Here is a 17,622-nt window from a genome sequence, read left to right as displayed (position 1 = left end):
TATCAGCATAGCAGGGCTGCAACTGAGAATGCTTTACAGTCAACTTGTTCCATAAATAGAAGTACTCTCTAAAATAACACTAAGAAATATAGGTCAGTAACACGTAAGCTAGTGGCACATGTAATATCTGATAACATTATGTTAGCTTGAACACAGTTAATTTGTGCTGGACAAATTAGCATAACTATCCTGTGACTGGCACTGTAGTAGTTCTGTTTATGCCTCTCTCTCTCTCTTTCTCTCTCTTCCTTTCTCTCTCTCATACGCACACACAGAATGTATTGTGGTAGGAGTATGTCACAGGAAATTTTCATCTCTGTTATAACCTTTGGGATTGTTGTCATTTATGCATTTTGCTCCTGATGGACACATTTATGCAGTGCATGGCTATGGTTCTACAGAGACACACGTGTAGCACCCAGTGTTTGGGGGTCGAAGGTTCACCTGGGGATGTATGAAATGGCTATGTGACCTGGATCTCTCTTCTCTCATTTGCTCATCTAGTGAGTTGGGGTGAAGGTATCTTCTATGTAGACATAGTATGTTTCCTCATTGTACATCTCCCCTGCCACTGTCCAAGCTATACAAGTTCTTTTCATTTGTACAGAAAGGCAAACAGCTCTTTCTAAGCATTCTTTCAATTCCAGTATCTGAATGGGGGTGTGTGTCTCAGCCAAGAGGGCAAGGGGAGCATTCAGGAACACATTGATTCTGACATGCTTTAGTCTGGCGGTCCAGTCCTCCGCCAGCTGTCAGTATGCTGACAGATATGGAACATCCACCTTTCTGGAGATCTCTCTTATACCCTTATCCCGGGCTCCAGAGAACACTTTCCTGTTTCTGGAGCACTGGACGGTCAGAAAGACAAGAGTATAGCCAGCAATATTTCTTTCCAGAATCCACTATCAGGCACTTCTGGTTGACAAGGACTTCAGTAGGTTCAAGAAAGGATGATAGGCCATCTGTGGATAGTTTCTCTACATTTCCAGGCAAATGGGCCAGTAGAGAGGAACTAGAGACCCGCCAGCTGGCCAGCCTGGCTTCTCTTGTTGCTTCTTACTATGGAGCAGGAAGATATCCAGTGTTGCTGGGCGTGGTTCAGGTTGATGTCACTACTGGTCACAACTCCCTGGTCTTCTTGCTGGCCCAGCCCCATGCAAGAGCATGAGGTCGCAGGTGTAAGACTTCGAGTGGCCTGTGGAAACCCAGGTAGTGCCCTCCCACATCTGTCCCCAGCCAGTCAGCCAGGGCTTTTTTTGCTCAGGCTTGCAGCCTCTGTCAAACTCCTCTGTGTCCACCACCCAGACACATTGCCTCTCCACGTTCATTTTTATTGAAAGACTTGGAAACACAGGCATCATAATTTGTCACCACAGTCAATTCTTCCAAAATCACACACTGACATCGGTGTATAACAGAAACATTGTATGTGTGTGTATCTCTGTGTGTATGCATGTGCGCGCATGTGTGTGTGTATACTGTGCAAAGTACAAAGAATTCCCAGTCAGTTGGCTGAACTGGTTTTGGGGTGTTCCGCATGGCATTTATACCCTGCTGCCTGCCATCCCATGTGCTTCCCTGACCCTTGTGGCCCTGTCTCCTTGGTATCTGCTGACCTCACTCAGTTGGGCATGACTATACTATAATGCTCCTCAACAAAACAAAACAAAACACCAACATAACACCTTAGCCATCACATGCCACTGACACCTAGGAAGTTCCCAGCATGGGCCAGGATGAAGTATGGGTTTCATCTCACTAGCCACATCACATGTGTACTTGGAGGCACGATGCCCCAAAGGACAAGGGCTTCTATTGCTGCTCTTGCTCGGGGATTCTGTGGTCATGAAGGCGGAAGGGCCTGAATGTTTGGAAAGCACTCAGATGATTCATGGGGGTGGGTCGTGTGGTTATTTCCCCTGCCTGGCATCACTCCAGGAGTACCGCCCAGCCTGAGAGCAGACCCTAGTGCTGGCTGGGCCTGCAACATCATTATTCTTCTCAAGATGGTTCCAGTGTCCACCTCTGATTTCTGCCAGGGGAGGGGCCGGTTAATGACTTCTAAAGACACAGTGATACTTGGCCCAGCCCTCTATGGTGAATTGGGGTGTTCTTCCGGGCCAGCTGTCACTCGCTTACCACACGTTTCCACTATGAGCACCACGGGAGTAGTGGCTGGATGAGGAAAGTAGGCCCGAGTTAGTCTATGTAGTTGCTTTGTAGCTGCCCTCCTTTAAGGAAAAATGCATTTTTTATTTTACAGAAACTTGAGTTAGTTCTGGTTCTGCTGGAAAATATGTCTCACCTACGGTGTTAATCTGTGCACCTGTTGGGTGACAGCATGAATTTAAACACGCACAGGATTTTTGTGCATGGGTAATCGAGTGATTTGGCAATGATGGTGAGTAGATACATTCTGGTTGTTACTAACCCAGCACATAGAGTTCCCTGTGTTTAAGCCAGAATTTCTCTCTGATTCAGGACTCATTTCTCATGTCCATTAAGTCTATTATCTGGTGGGAGAGGAAAAAGCCCCACATACCTTCTATGTGACTGCCCCATGTGGCAGTTGTAAATAGCCAAGTTATACCCCCAAATAGGAACTCTGAAAATGAGTGTTCCCCATTTCAAAGGCTTCATGCCAGGCAAGAGATTGCATTTCTAAAATGTGTGGCATCTCTGAAAACCAGTGACACCTTCTGCTCCTGGAGGCTAATTAATTCAGTATAACTTAAGAAGTCTGAGTAGTTTGTATAAAAATGTATGTAAAGAGGATATAGATTGCAACTTCGGAGATGAGAAAAATGTGTCTCTAAGGTACACATCTTAAGGACAAAGTTGTCTCCTAACAGAGTTTCTCCGGGCAGTTTGCTTGGGAAGAGACTCATCACATTAATGAACACAGATCCATCAACACACTCAGGGGATTGTCCCAGGACAGAGGTCACCCCTTCTGCCTCTCTCCCTTTCCAGCATCCCCAGATCCTTAGAGTTGTCTCTGCAAGTCTTCAGCCACACATCAGACTTGCATTCTCTCTGTGCTTCAGGTATCCAGCGTAGGAAGTTTAGCACAGCCGGACAATGGGAACAGTTATTTATTTTTTAAAAAGGAGAAAAAAAAAATCTTTGCAAGATGGTGATTGTAGCTGTGGTCAAACAAAACAAACAAAAACCTTGCTCATTTTGACAGTAAGAAATCGGATTTTGAGACTGCAGTGATTCTTCCTGAAACAATAAATGGAAGCTTCTACCTTCCCGGGCTGGGGTTGGCCTATGTGTTCTCTGTACTGCCACATGAAAGGACATTTGTGGCAGTCCTCCTCGACATGTTTCCAGTTCTTGAGTAATAATTATCCCTGTCTAGACAGAGCCTGGGGTTTGGGTAAGGGTTTAAAGAAGTTGGCTCTTTCCAACTCCCTCCTATCACCTCAGCAGAGCACTAACGCTCACTTCACAGAGAGCAGTGGCCAGCGCCGATGCTGAGGACTGGCTTCACAGCGGGCTTCAGAATTTGAATAGTAAATATAAAAATCCTGCCTTTGATGTTACCTCAGACTTTTTTTTTTTTTTTTTACTTTCAAGCTCACCCAAGTCATTACTAGTTTTACAAAAAGGCAGCACCAGATGTATGAAAAATAGGCAATGTCTGACCTACTAGAAATATATAAAGTCGAACAGCTGTACATTAAAAAGATGTTGTAAGAAGGAAGCGATGTAGAGGGACAACAGTGAACACAACTGTGTTGAGTATAATCCTGGTAGGAGACAAAGCCACAAGGATTCTGCTTGGCTACCCAATAGGAGCCATGAGGCTGGCCTTTCAGGGACTGGTGAACGCCCTAGCTGAGGGGAGAGGCAGCAGGTGACTGAGGTATATAGAGGGCTGACATCCAGGGCAGCCAGGGAAGACACCTCCCAGTGCTCTTGGCCCCAGCCCACCGCCCAGGCCTGCAGCCTCTGCAGCTCCTCATCTTGTGTAGGTGGCAAGCACTGCTTGGGTGACAGAGGACACAGCAGCACATATGCCCGTATGGGCACCTTCCTACTAGGGCTTGGCATGGCCTTAAAGTACACCCTGGTGTGCTCTTAGATGGGGTTTCAGGTGAAGGTGTACCCACCCTTGGTCCCTACCCCAGTCCAGGTGTTCCTGCCAGGTGCCCCTGAAATGACCTGGGGCCTAGGGCATGATGGGTAGAGCAAGTCCCAGAAAGATCAGGAGGCAGCTATGTGCTCTTCAACTTCAAGGTCTTCTGTGGTCCACAAGAGGGAGTGATGGACAGACTGACAGCTGGAACAAGCTGGGGCAGTTTCCTGGAGACCCTCCGTGAAGCCAGCAGTGCCGAACAAGAGCACCAGGCTTCAAAAGCTCTCCACAAAGCTGCCAGGGAAGAGGCCTGTGCGGCCGTTCCGCTGTAGAGTCCCTTTGTACCAACCATCCTCTCGCTTCTTGTGCACGAAGACAATGTCGCCTTCCTTCAGCTCGATCTCCGCTTCACTTTGGGGTGGGTAGGAGACCACTACCCGGTACCTGAGGGAGACAAATGACACAGTGGTGCACAATTCAGGCCACAAATGCCCTAGATCCGGGGATGGTCTGTGACTCCTCTTGTCCCACAGCCTGCCCACCCACTAGACTGTGCTCTGGGCTCTCCAAAATTTTCCTCCTCCTCTCTTTCCTCCATTAAGCTTTTGAAATTTCGGGCTACCTCCCTCACTTTATACAATTTTTATACATCTGTGTTTTGCCCAAATACTTTTTCACTTGTTATTTTTCTTTTAATTAAGAAGAAACGGCTCCTCAGCTTCTATATCTAAAATGTAGCTGGAATGTTTGTTATTTAGAACCCAGGGCCATGCAGGCCTCTCCACCCCACATCTTCCTTCCAACACATCCTGAGATACGGATTCAGTGCTGGCTTTGGGACCCTGGGCTTATATACTCACCTGAGAGTCATTCTCTGTATCAGAAAAAATCAGCCCCTCTCCTATGTTACTACCTCTCAGGTGGTTAGGGGCCCATGTGGTCGGGGGAAGATGCTTTGAAGATTGTTTTGCTCAAATGGTCATCCTTTCAAATTGAGCTCCAAAAATCAAAAGATGATCAGAGGCAGCTCGGCACCTGAACTGTCAGAGATCAAGATCAAAAGTGCTAACAAGGGTTTTCCCACATGTCATTTCTCTAAGACTTAGGCACTAGATGTACCCTTCAAGCCTTAGTTTTCAGACCAGCTCCATAAAATGGAGCCTGAGCCTCCTTGTGTGGCTGTGCCTGATGATCACCTGGAGAGATTGCTGTGGGCTAGATTAACTAGGTGCAGCTCTAGGTGCAAACCTGTGGATTTGGGCAACTGCTACTGGCATCTAAGACCAGGGTGTGGCTGTCTGTTTGGCACCTTGTCAAGGATCCAGCGCTTCAGGTGCTGCACAAGAACAGGTCTTAAAAAGCACTTAACTACGGTCTTGACAGAAGTATTTCTGATATACTCCAGCAGGCCTGTCTGAGCCCTCTTCGCTACTAGGCTTTACTTTTGTCTATACAGACTCGAATAAACATTCACATAGCTTGGAGTATCCCAAGGTTGAATTTCCCAAGATGGTCCTAGCTCCCCTCTGGGCTCCAGGAGAATCTGTGCTTTGTTCTAGTTACAACTAAGAGCAGGGCCCAAAGTCACTCCAATGACCAATCTTAGTGGCTTCACATACACCAACAACTTCTTCACACTTTTTGAGAATTTTCATGCCCTATTGTCCTGAGCTCTGCTTGCTTTCCTCAACTCTTCCCTGTTCCCTTGCAAATGCCCAAATACTCATGTATAAAGAGTTCGGTGCTCACTGGACACTACTGTATTGTAGGGAATTAAATTTCCCCATGTATTGTAGTTCTGATTACAATCTGGCCAAGGATGAGGAACAGGGTTCTAGAGCAGTTGTACTCCCTGAGGGTAGAGTAAAAGAGTACCTACTGGTACTCTACGTCTAGCCCAACAGGAAATTCAGCTTGCCCTCTGATACCCAAGAGAGTTCCAGAGAGCATCTGGATGCCCCATACTCTTAGCCTTCAGGGTGGGTGATAGTTGCACAGTAATTGCTGAGAAGAAACTACCATCCTGGGGAGGGTCTCTAGATCCTAAATTTAGGAGGTAAGTTTTGTGGAGAGCAGAGTATAGCTGTTCTCTCTTCTTGAAAAACTCCATACTGAAAGTTACTCCAGATACTCATTTTGTTGAGATTGCCTTATCAGTCATCTGGGCAATACTTAGTCTCCTGTGATGTTTCCAAGGACACTGGGGCTTCCTGAGGGGCAGAAACTCAGGACTCATCCTAAACAGTGTCTGTGATCTCTGCATGCGTGGGCCTCTTCTCATCCCTCTCGGTCCCACAGGTATGATGGAAAGGCACTGGTAGATTCTGGCCCTTTCTGCTCAGAATGCGTCAGAGCCTCCCATCTCTCTCACAGAAGCCCAAGTTAAGAAGGAACTTGTATGTTCCAGTCTCCTTTCACACTTCTGCCTTTCTTTGCTTCTCCTGCCAACTTTACCACCCACTTGTCTCTCACTCAGGGATGACCAGTACACAGAAGCTATGGGTCATCTTGCTCCTCAGCTGTTAGTCAGCTCTTTTTAATTTTTTGAATTATCTTTAAATAGTTGTACAAAGCAGCTGCCCTGTAGCAAAGCAGTTTATGAATATAATGCATATCAATCAGTGTTACCTGCTTCAACATTCTCACCTCCCTTCAACCCACCTCTTTCCTTACTTCTGTTCATTTTGTAGTATATACGATGAATTCTTGAGTGCATACTACCTGCTTCTCCCCTTCATTTGTCTGCCTCTCCCCTTCCCCTTCTTGGATGTACCTATTTCCTGGTGTTGATTTTGTTGGGTTTTGACCTAATGTTTCTAAAATATTATACTATTTGAGCTCTCCATGGAGTCTATTATACTTCAGTAATTCATCTATGACCACTTGCATACCACCCAACATGTTTACTTACTGATTTATAGGCACATTCTATCTACCACAAATAAGGGAAACCTTGCAAACTGTTTCTCTGGGTCTGGCTATCATCAAGAGAACAAACAACAACAAACGCTGGCAAGGATGTGGCCAAAGGGGAGTTCTAATACTGATGGTGGGTATGTAAGCTTGTTCAACCACTCTGGAAAGAAGCCTGGGGGTTCCTCAAAAGACTAAACATGGAACTACCCAATGACCCAGCAATCCCACTCTTGGGCAATTATCCAATAGAGCACAAACAAGGCTACAGTAAAATCATCAAACAACCATACTCATTATGTTCATTGGAGCACTATTCGCCATAGCTAAGTTATGGAATCAGCACAGATGCCTCTCGATGCACGAATGGATCAGGAAAATGTGATATATATATATATATATATATATATATATATATATATATTATATATATATATATATATATATATATATATAATGGAATTTTACTCATCTACTAGAAAGAATGATATTGTACCATTCATAAGGATATGGGAAGACTTGGCAGCAATTATATTAAGTGAAGTCACCTCTTTTTGAGGTTGAAGGGTGCATAGGGAGCTGGCTGGGAAGGACAGTTCATCTACAGCCTGCTCCCACTTACAGAGTAGAGTGTCTGAGCTCAGGTCTGTAGCTGTAGCTCCATCTATCATGCACTATGCCTTCCTCATGAGTCTGGACTCAATTCCTCTTGTGTCTCCAAAGGGCCTCTGAGTGCTAGAGTTACCTAGATCAAGGGGTCATACCCTGCCCTTCCAGGCCTTCTGGCCTGGAGAAACTCCATCTGAAGATGAAGTGAAGAGCCTGACTGATGGCACCTGAGCTGAGCCTCAAAAGCCTAGGATCTGATTATAAAGTCTTGTTTTCTGAAATTTTCAGCCTACAGTGGCAGCTGAATGAAGAGGTCAGCTCTGTTGTCCCCTCAGAATAGGCTGAGCTAAGGAGTCTTCTTAGGCCTAGCCACGGGGAGTTCACAGATTATGGCATACAAGCCTCCCATGCTTCAGGCAAATGAAAAGATGAAGGTGGGAACTCTGAGGTTGATTTGGTGGGCATGGAGTATTTCTATCCCTGAGTAAGCTCAGCTAGGCCCAGCATCCTAAGGCCAAGTGCCTTGGAATCGCTGAACGGTGCAGAAGGGCTAGACCACTTTCCATCACTGTCTAACAGTGAGCCAGAATCTGTCTCTCAAGGGAGTAAAGGAGAGAAAACAGAATGCCTCCTCCAGGCCTGCAAAGACTGTCTGCTGGCCCCTCACTGTGGGGGGAGAGAGGAACTGCTGGGATACAGACAGCAGTTTACAAAGTCAGACAGCCCACATACAAACTGCATCGTCCCTGCCCCTTCAGCACTGCATGGAGTCTGTGTGGGTCCAGTAGGACCAGCGCCCCTCCTACCTGTGGCTCCCTGCCATCCCATACTTCCTTTCTGACTACCTGCTCCTTCTCACTCTTCCCCAGGGAAAGAAAGGCAGAGTGTGAGATGATTCCTCAGACTCTGAACTCTAGTTTGGGCTTTTACCTCAACTGCCAGATGTGAAACAAACAAGCATCTTTAAAAAAATGTAATTCATTAGAAAGAAGTAATTTGGCGCTTCTGAGCTATTCCATGATTTAATGAGCTTAGATGGATGTGAGCTGAATTTATCTCAGACAAGTGTTTAATGTTTCTGTCCAGATCATTCCCAGCTTCTGAGCTCTTCATCCCACTGCATGAACGTAAATGATGCTCTCTGTTACAAAGGGCCTGGTGAGCAGCTGAGGATAACAGCTACTCACTCCCATGTCATGATCATGGCTTCATAAATGTGTGAGATAATCTACCCTGACAAGTATAAATAGGGCTATCATCCCCTCGGTGACAACAGGGATTACAGGTGGCCATATATCTAACCAGTAGGCTTTAGAGAACATTTGCTTCTATGTGGCTTAGGAGAAGTGGGCCCCTGAGTGGTGGCATGTAGTGATGCTGGCAAAGCATCAACCTGCTGACCAGACTACATCTACATCCTGGACACTGAACTATGCTATCAGCTTGTGTACAGATGCACCACAGCTTACAATAGGGTTACTCCTGATAAACCCATTATAAAATGAACTTATGTTAAGTTTTATCTTTGCACTGATAACTCCTGCCTGAAATCCCAGCTACTCAGAAGGCTGAGATCTGAGGATTGCTGTTCAAAGCCAACCCACAGTAGGATATCTCCACTAAACCAAACAAGCCAGAAGTGGATCTGTGGTGCAAGACCACTAACCTTGGGTAAAAGAAGCTCAGGGACAGTGCCCAGTCCCTAAGTTCAAGCATCAGGAACAGCATGAAAGTATGGTTAAGCTGAAAGTGTTCTTAATATATCTAACGTACAGAAGACAATACTTCTGGCCACTCAAAGTAGGGGCAAACTCATCTAACAATAGACCCAAACTATAATAAAGTAATGAATTGCAGTATTGAATTATCAAGTAATTTACAAAGAAACTGCACTGAATGTAAAAAACAGGACCATCATAAAGTAACAATGTCATAAGTTGAACCATGTAAATCAGCATCGGTCTGTGTTAAATTAATGACAAACAAATGGCTTGGACAGGCCCACAGTTGAAGGTGCAGGACTACTGAGATTGCAGGGCTAGCCATACAGGTATGGGGGAATTGCCAGGTATGCTTTCTGGAGTGGCTGCCATGGAGTTGCCCTCTGTACCACTTTCAACTTCAGCTTTCTTTCTCTGAGAGTACTGAGGAGAGCGCAGCCTCTGTTGTCTCCCAGATCCTCTGGAGAGAAGGTGTTGAGACCTTGGGAATCTGCCCATAGGAGCAGGTAGGACATTGTCTGTGCTCAGCCCCTTTATCCTTAGCTCTGTGGGTAGACACTTCCGCACTGACTGTCCTGTGCTACTTTTCTGCTCATGTTTATACTGCTGTAAAATGAGCGTTACAGCCTGGAGGGTCAGAGCTCAAGGGTCTTCTGGTCCTGGTCCAAGAAGCCAATATTTCCACAGCCACATCCTTAACACCAAACTGCTAGGCTTCCAAGTTACTAGGTGGCTTGTGGCTGTGGAGGCTAAGGAGAGGCAGTTTCTGGGAAACATCAGTAGTTTGATCTTGGGCTGTATTTTTCAAATGCTTTTCTTTAATGAGCTCTTGAGGACAAAGAAGGTGCCTGGAGCATCTGAGTACAATAACCTCCTGATTAGAATGAAGATTCTGAGAATGGCAGTGATCTCTAAATTTGCTACAGTTAATCAGAGCCTCCAAGGAGGTTTTTCTTAAGAACAGAAATTTCATAATCTCTTATTGTGGAGATTAGAAGTCATGTCTTAAAGATAAAACTAGGATTCTTGAAAGGCAGGAGTCCTAGGGGATAAGTCTGTTCACTCTCAGGAGTAATAAGATCAACTCTGTGACTTCAAGGGACCAGGGCCCATGTTTAGAATCACAGGCAGGTGGTATTGGTCCAAGATAGAGGAAGAAAGGTAGAGGGATAGGAAGAAAAAAGGGAATATGTGAACAGTACATGTATTTGTGTATGTATGTTATGTGTAGGTATGGTATTTGTTTATGTGTTTGGGAACGTGGCATGTATTTATAAGTAGGTGTGGTTGTGTATGTAGTATTTGATGTGTCTGGGTATGGGGTACAGCTATGTGTTGGTATGATATATGTCTGTGTTTTGTCTGGTGTATATAGCATATCTGAATGCGTGTTTAGATTCTATGTCTTTGTATTAGGAATTTGCGTGATGTATGTGGATAGGTGTGTGTAATATTTCTGCACAATGCATGAATGTCCAGTGTGTGTTTGAGTGTTAAGTGGTGTTCAGTATGATACCATTCATCTGAGGGTCTGTGAATTCATGAGAGAAAGGGACCCACATGGATGATACCATGACTGGGGGAAAATGTGAGCACATGAGGAGCTTGGAATCACATGCTGACATCTGGAAGGGCTGAGAGCTTAGGCTCTGTGGTCAGAAAGCCTTCTCTTGTTCATGTTCTGTAAGCAAATTGAAAGCAAGCTTCTTAGTCATTTTAGGTATCTTTCAGCTGGGTGCTGGTGGCTCACACCTGCAATCCTATCTACTCAGGAGGCTGAGGTCTAAGGATTGAGGTTCAAAGCCAGAACATGCAGGAAAATCCATGAGACTCTTATCTCCAATTAACCACCAGAAAACTGGAAGTAGTGCTGAAGCTCAAAGTAGTAGAGTTCTAGGCTCGAGTTCAGAGATAGTGCCCAGGCCCCCCAGTTCAAGTCCTGCATCCAACAAAAAAGGAGAATTCTTTCTTTTTCTTCTTAAAAATGATTCAATAGGCCCTTTCTTTTTTGTTGTTGTTGTTGCAAATGATGCAATATCATGTTAAGTCAGGCCCAGAGAAAGAAAGGATGTATGTTTCCTCTCAAATGTGGAGCCTGGAATTAACTTATAAAAATATAAGTAAACACTTTGGGGTGGTATTCAAGTATACATAGAAATATTAATTGAAATATAGTAGATTCAGGGGAGAACTCAAATAGTGTAATTTCATAGAAAGACTAACTCAGAGTCTAACAAAATAAACACTAGGAAACTGGTAGTCAAAAAGAGTGGTAAAACCAAGGGGATAGAGGTAGATGAATGAGAAAAGGGGTCAGGGAAGAATTCAGTCATACAATTCAATTTATACCCTACAAAATTAAGAAAATTAAGATAAGGGGTGGGTTGGGTGGAATGGGGGAGAGATAAAAGGAATGGCATTGACCAAGATACATTGTATTCATAAATAGTTTTGTTGAATGGGGACTTCTGTATGCAAGTTCTGTATACAACTTCTGTATACTATATATATGCGTATACATATACCTATATACACACATACAATTCAACAGGATAGCACACATACATTCAGGAGATGCTTTGTACAGAGCCTGGCCATCCTGGTGTTAATGGCAAAAATTCATCCCTACTACAGACTATCCTCAGTATCAACTTGCATAGGACACTCAGTATATATATGTGAGCCATCATAACTCTTAACTGTGGTTACAAAGGCAGATTTGAACTTAGTTGTTCATCAGAAGACAATATCTGCTCTTCCTCTAGAGTCCTGAAGAGATTGGTTCTCCTTGTGTCCCCAGATCTCAACTCCACCCTGGGTGGCATCATCTAGAACTGTGGGTTGTGTGTGGTCAAAGAGCTAGGTATATTGTTATACTTTGATATGGTTGAAAAAGAAATTCAAAGATTTCACAGCATAAGGAAGTTATGGGAAACCTACATTTCAGTGTTTCTCCATAGAGCTTCCTGGAACACCACACCTTTGTGTACATTTGGTCCATGGCAGCTTTCCCTCTACACAGGCAGAGCACATGAGTTGTCACAGGCCTCCTAGATCCTACAACATAGCAATATTTACTATTGTGCCTCTGACAGAAAATATGTGTTGCTGCCTCAGCCTCCAGTGCAGATGATCTAGACGGAAGCTTGAAGTTTCCCACCCCTCACAACCACAGGGCACCCGGAGCCATGGTCTCAGAGCTTAGCAGGTACTCAGGTTGCAGGAGCCAGTATGGCTGAACGGCAGAGTGGACTCCAGTAGACATTCCAGGAATGCTTTCTTAGGAGATTGTTCATGTTTTATTATCATTATTATTATCATTATCATTATTATTATTGTTAAAACTATTGTGCAGTACTGGGGCTTGACCTCAGAGCCTGGACTCTGTTCATGAGCTGTTTTGCTCAAGGGCTTTTGCTCTATCATTTGAACCACCTCTCCACTTCCAGTTTTTTGGTGGTTAATTGGAGATAAAAGTCTCACAGACTTTCCTACCTGGTCTAGCTTTGAGCCACAGTCCTCAAGCTCTCAGCCCTGTGGAGTAGCTAGAATTACAGGCGTGAGCCACTGGTGCTCAAGTCATGTTTAGGCAAAAATGGTTGAATATTGGCAATTTTGTATAGTTCAACCTAATAAAGTATATACTCTTGAAGCCAGTTTTGGGGAGCTATTTTATAATTTTTTTTCAAAAATATATTTTTATTATTTTTAAGTAATTACACAAAGGGGTTGTCATTCAACAAATCCGTTTATAAGTATAATGCATCTTCACTGGTATCACCCCGTTCATCATTCTCCTCCATCTCTCTCAACCCAACATTTTATAATTCTAATATATCACAGTGGACTGAAGCTGAAGAAGCACTGTTCTTTGGGTAAAGCACATAAGCCTATAGGGGACTTAGCCCTGGAGTCCTGTCCAGGGTCCTCAGAGTTAGGGAGCACAGAGTCCTCATTCTAATTTCTTGAGTTTTGCACACAGAACCATACTGGTTCTGACAAATTTCCTGATGAATTCCCTATAATCCCTAACCCAGGAGCCAGGTGGACTGAAATAATGACATGTGCTCTAGGTCCCAAACACATTGCACCTGATGTGTACCAGCCACCCTTGGGAGCCAAGTGTTGTTTGGAAAACTTGACCTTCCCTGTTTCCCCAATGGGACTCCAGCCTCAGGTGTTATAAGACTATGAGACCCCCGCCCCCCTCTTACCTCTCTCTGGGTAATGGCTTGGGCTCAGGGCGGATGGCAGCCATGCAAAGAGGTGCTTGTCGGGAAGGAGATGAGGAGAAGTTTAGATCCAAGGAGCCTGCTTTTCTGTGTAGAGGCTCCAACCCCATGGCCCCCTGCATCTCGCTCTCTATAGGACAGGAGCCGGCTCTGCCATGGATGGACAATGGGGACACTTCAGGGCCCGTGGCACCCTGGAGTGAAGAATCCATGACTACCTGGGGGTCATGGGTTGGAGAGATGGATGGCGGAGAACGTGTCTTCTTCTTGGTAGATGCCCCAGCTAGAAGTTTCAGCAGCCCGCTCTTCTTCTCTTTCTGAAGAAACAAAGAAGTTGAAACAGAGTGGATTAATGCTTCTGGGAGAAGTACCATTCTACTTGGAACTTTTAAATATAATTCTGTAAAGCTGACCAGAGAAAGACAACAAAGTTAAAATGGAAGGCTTATTTTCCTTCTTTTCTCAAGACCTGGCAGTAATGTCTCAAAAAGACCACGAGTGCACAAGACAACCAACACTCCCCATCATGGGGCCTGAAGCACCTCAAAACTTTACCAGCTGTATCAGAGGAGCCCACAGCCAACATGATGGTCTTCGTCCTGTAGGATAATGACATTGTACCTGATGGCTTCATGTAAACCTAGGGCTACAGTGGAGCCTGGATCTCAATAGGAGAGTTTTGGAGAGTCTGTGTCTTGACCTGCACGAGATCCCTTTAGGGCAGGGCTTACTGCACTCCTATAGTTAGTCTTTCTGCCTTGGGTATCTTGACATAAGCTCCTGGTCCTGATCTATGTATGGCATGCACCTTTGGGACATAGTTTGGAAACCCGATAAGCATTTTATTTAGATATTCTTCTGCATGAAATGACATAAGGCTGTTATGGCAAATCTCCTATATATGCCAACCAGGCAGAAATGCTTGTCCCCAGCACAGGACAAAACCTTACTGAGAGTTGCTTCCTTCCATAGTAGCAACTGAGGGAGGATTGGGATCTTGTGCAGTGGTGTCTTTTGCTCAGAATTCCTTACTGAAAAATTTCCTTGTTAAACTTCTTCCCTGGCTGGTGTCTTCCTTTCCTTAAGAGAAAGAGCTGTTAGAGTATCAGATTCAAGTACTATCAGGCCACAGCTCTTTACATAAAAACCTAGGCAGAAGCTGCTGGACATGAACCTGGCATGGCAAACAATGCCCGAGGTTTGAAAAAGACTCGAGATGTTCAAAAGAAATAAGTAAGGACCAGGGGAAACATGATGTTCTTATCTTTGTTGAGTCTAGCTCCAAGGTTTTTGGAGCTTTTTGATTATTATTTTATGTTTGGAAACCTTCCTGTCAGGGATGGGGAAAGGGTAATTAAAAGCTATGCTCTACTTAAATTTTCATGGAGAAAGGGCATGGCTCTGACCTGCTTGAAAATTCAGTTACAGAAAAAGCAGAGAAGGTTGATAACAGTATAAATATGCAGCAGATTTTCAGAGAGAGCAGAAGGATAGAAGATCTACAATGAATAAAGAGAAAGAAGTTAACAAGCCAATTAAAAGAGACAGAAAAACTGTGTGCTAAGCTATCGGGTATTTTCAACATGAAAGCATATTTTCAAAAATACTGTCCTGGCAAAAGAAAAAAGATTCAAAGGATCAGTTCATAAAATAGTAGGGAATAGGAGGCAGCAGGCAGCAGGTACCAATCTGACTGTGCTTTCTCTGGTCTCTGGTTTGGATGGAAGAGATGCTCACTTAATCATGTTGCTTTTCTTGCTTTTATCAGGGGTGAAGCTTTTGCTCAGTGAAGTCACAGCCTGTAGCTTTGCACTGAACACTTTGAACAGGGATCCCAAAAGGACAGAACAACAAGAAGACATTGGTCCTTCAAAGCAAAGCCACATGCAACATCATCATCATCATCATTATAGTTTGCTGGACGCAGAACCAAAGTAAAGAGCAAAATGAACACTGTTCTCCTTCACTTAGGTTAAAAAAAACACCTGGTAGCTGGGAGCTGGGCCTGGAAATGGGTCTGGATGATCAATCATGTTCAGCATGGTGTGAAAGAGCCCCTCAAGTGAAGAGACATCTCCCTGAGGAATCCAGGACCATACGCAGCTGCATGGCTTTGATCCATGAGAAGCACAGGCTATGGCAACAGGTTTGGATCCAGATGGAGCTGGGTGCCCATGTCATTAGGAGGAGGCTGATTTTGAATGAACAAGTTCCTTATGTAACCTTAGCCTTGGTTCCCCCATATGTAAAATAAGCTACATGGTGGTTGAAATACAATAATTCTATTGCTATCTCTTTTTTGGGAACACTCTGTGAGCCAGGTGCAGTTCTAAGTCTTGCCAATATGTTTCCCATTTTATTCCTAAAGAAACTCTAGAAGACAAATGGAGGGGCTGGGATGGTATACAGTAGACATAGGGTAACTGACTAGAAAGTTGAATTGCCTGGATTTGAACCTAGGACTTCTTGAATCCAAATTTTAACTATGAATCTGAGGCCGATGCTCTGAGACATAAATAAGACAGTGCACATAATCCCAGGGGGATATTATGTTAGCCCATTGTCTGTTGCTATGAAAAAGTACCTGAGTAATGTATTTTTAAAAGAGATTAATTTAGCTCAGTTTTAGAGGCCAAAAGAGCCAGTGGCCCCATAAGTTGTGCCTTTGGTGTAGGCCTCCTGGACACTGTGGGAGGTAGAGAGATTACATGTCAAGAGAGAAACCCAGGCAGATTCAGGGACCAGGCTTGCTTTTTAAAAATTCACTTTTGAAAAATGTTTTTTAAATTTTTATTTTATTGTAAAGATGTGTACAGAGGGGTTACAGTTACATGAGTGAGGTAAATTTCTTGTTGAACATTGTTACCCCCTCCTTTGTTTTTCTCCTACTATCCCTTCCCTCCCCTAACTCACCCACACCTCCCCCCACAGAAGTTGTAAAGTTCGTTTCCAACGTAGAGTCTTTTGAGTATCATTGTTGCCATGGGTCATCCCAAATTAGATAAATGTATATACCAAAATCAAATACCATAGATGAAAGGTTATTGTTAAGCTGTTTCATATGGAAGTTTTGTATTTGAAAACAATAGAGAAAGTTCATTTCAACCTGATCTGGTAAAACATTTCATTTTTAGTATTTTCAGCTGAGGATGACAGCCCTAAACAGAAGTTCCTGAATTGTAGACAAGGAATATATTCAATGTCATCCTGAGCTGAAAATACTAAAATTCACCTTAGTGGGAACCAGCAGGGACTTTGGAAAGCCACACTAATTATTTCTGGGGGTGCATCTCCAATGACCTAATCAGCTCCCACTAAGCCCAAAGTTTTCAAGGTCATATCATCTAAGCATAGCCACACTGGGTCAAACTTCAGTACATGAGCTGGTCAGGGACACTGCACTTAAGGCACAGCTGGCAGTAAGTGGCAGCAGGAAATGAATCCTGCTTGTTCAGATTTTCATCTGAGTCAATTTATGGATGAACATGAGGTGCTTACAGAGAATGGTCAATTACTTACCAACTTTGTGGCACAGGCAAGCATGTCATTCCCCTGAGTTTGTTCAAGAGGGGTTTTGAGAGTAGCTCTCTTAGTGTTGCTGGGATGCTACCAAGTGACACCGGCATAGCCGTGGCAGTTCCCAGGATAGAACCTGCAGAGATTTCCACCAGAGGCAAGCATTGCATGCCAGAGCCCCGCCACCATGCAAGCCTTCACTTCCTGTTAATACAAGCCTAAGCAGAGGAACTACAATACGTCTGTTTTTATTATTTTATTTGACCTTTTTCTGGTGCCAAGGATGGAATCCAGAGTCTTGCACATGCTGGGCAAATGCTCTACCACTAAACTACCTTCCCTGACCAGCCCCAGCCCCAGCATATCATTTGTTACAAGGATGATATAGAATGACTAAAGAGCCAACTACTGTCTACAATCTTCTAGAACACTCTAGTGTTGAAAATATTCACCAAATTTCCAAAACAGGCCGGTCTGGATCAGTTACAGAGAATATCTCAGAAGCTCTAAACCACTGTGCCCCGCCCCCTCCAAAAAAAAATAAACC

General features: G+C 44.2%; 1 protein-coding gene across 1 annotated transcript in view; it reads right to left on the bottom strand.

Annotated features, from left to right (window-relative positions):
• Positions 1–1,317: 1,317 nt before the first annotated feature.
• Sh3rf3 (SH3 domain containing ring finger 3) overlaps positions 1,318–17,622 on the bottom strand; it is a 376,261-nt gene continuing 359,956 nt past the window's right edge. Inside the window, exons 9-10 of the mRNA XM_042695543.1 lie at positions 13,542–13,876; positions 1,318–4,528 (exon numbers count right to left, since the gene is read on the bottom strand). Of these exons, the coding sequence (XP_042551477.1) occupies positions 4,360–4,528; positions 13,542–13,876 (504 nt within the window). The 3' untranslated portion in view covers positions 1,318–4,359. The remainder of the gene's footprint in view (positions 4,529–13,541; positions 13,877–17,622) is intronic.

The sequence above is a fragment of the Dipodomys spectabilis genome, unplaced genomic scaffold (assembly GCF_019054845.1).
Source record: "Dipodomys spectabilis isolate Male_0828 unplaced genomic scaffold, ASM1905484v1 ptg000187l, whole genome shotgun sequence".
Lineage (NCBI taxonomy): Eukaryota > Metazoa > Chordata > Mammalia > Rodentia > Heteromyidae > Dipodomys > Dipodomys spectabilis.
The sequence above is the reverse complement of the archived record's forward strand: the minus strand, read 5'-3'. Positions and strand labels throughout refer to the sequence as shown.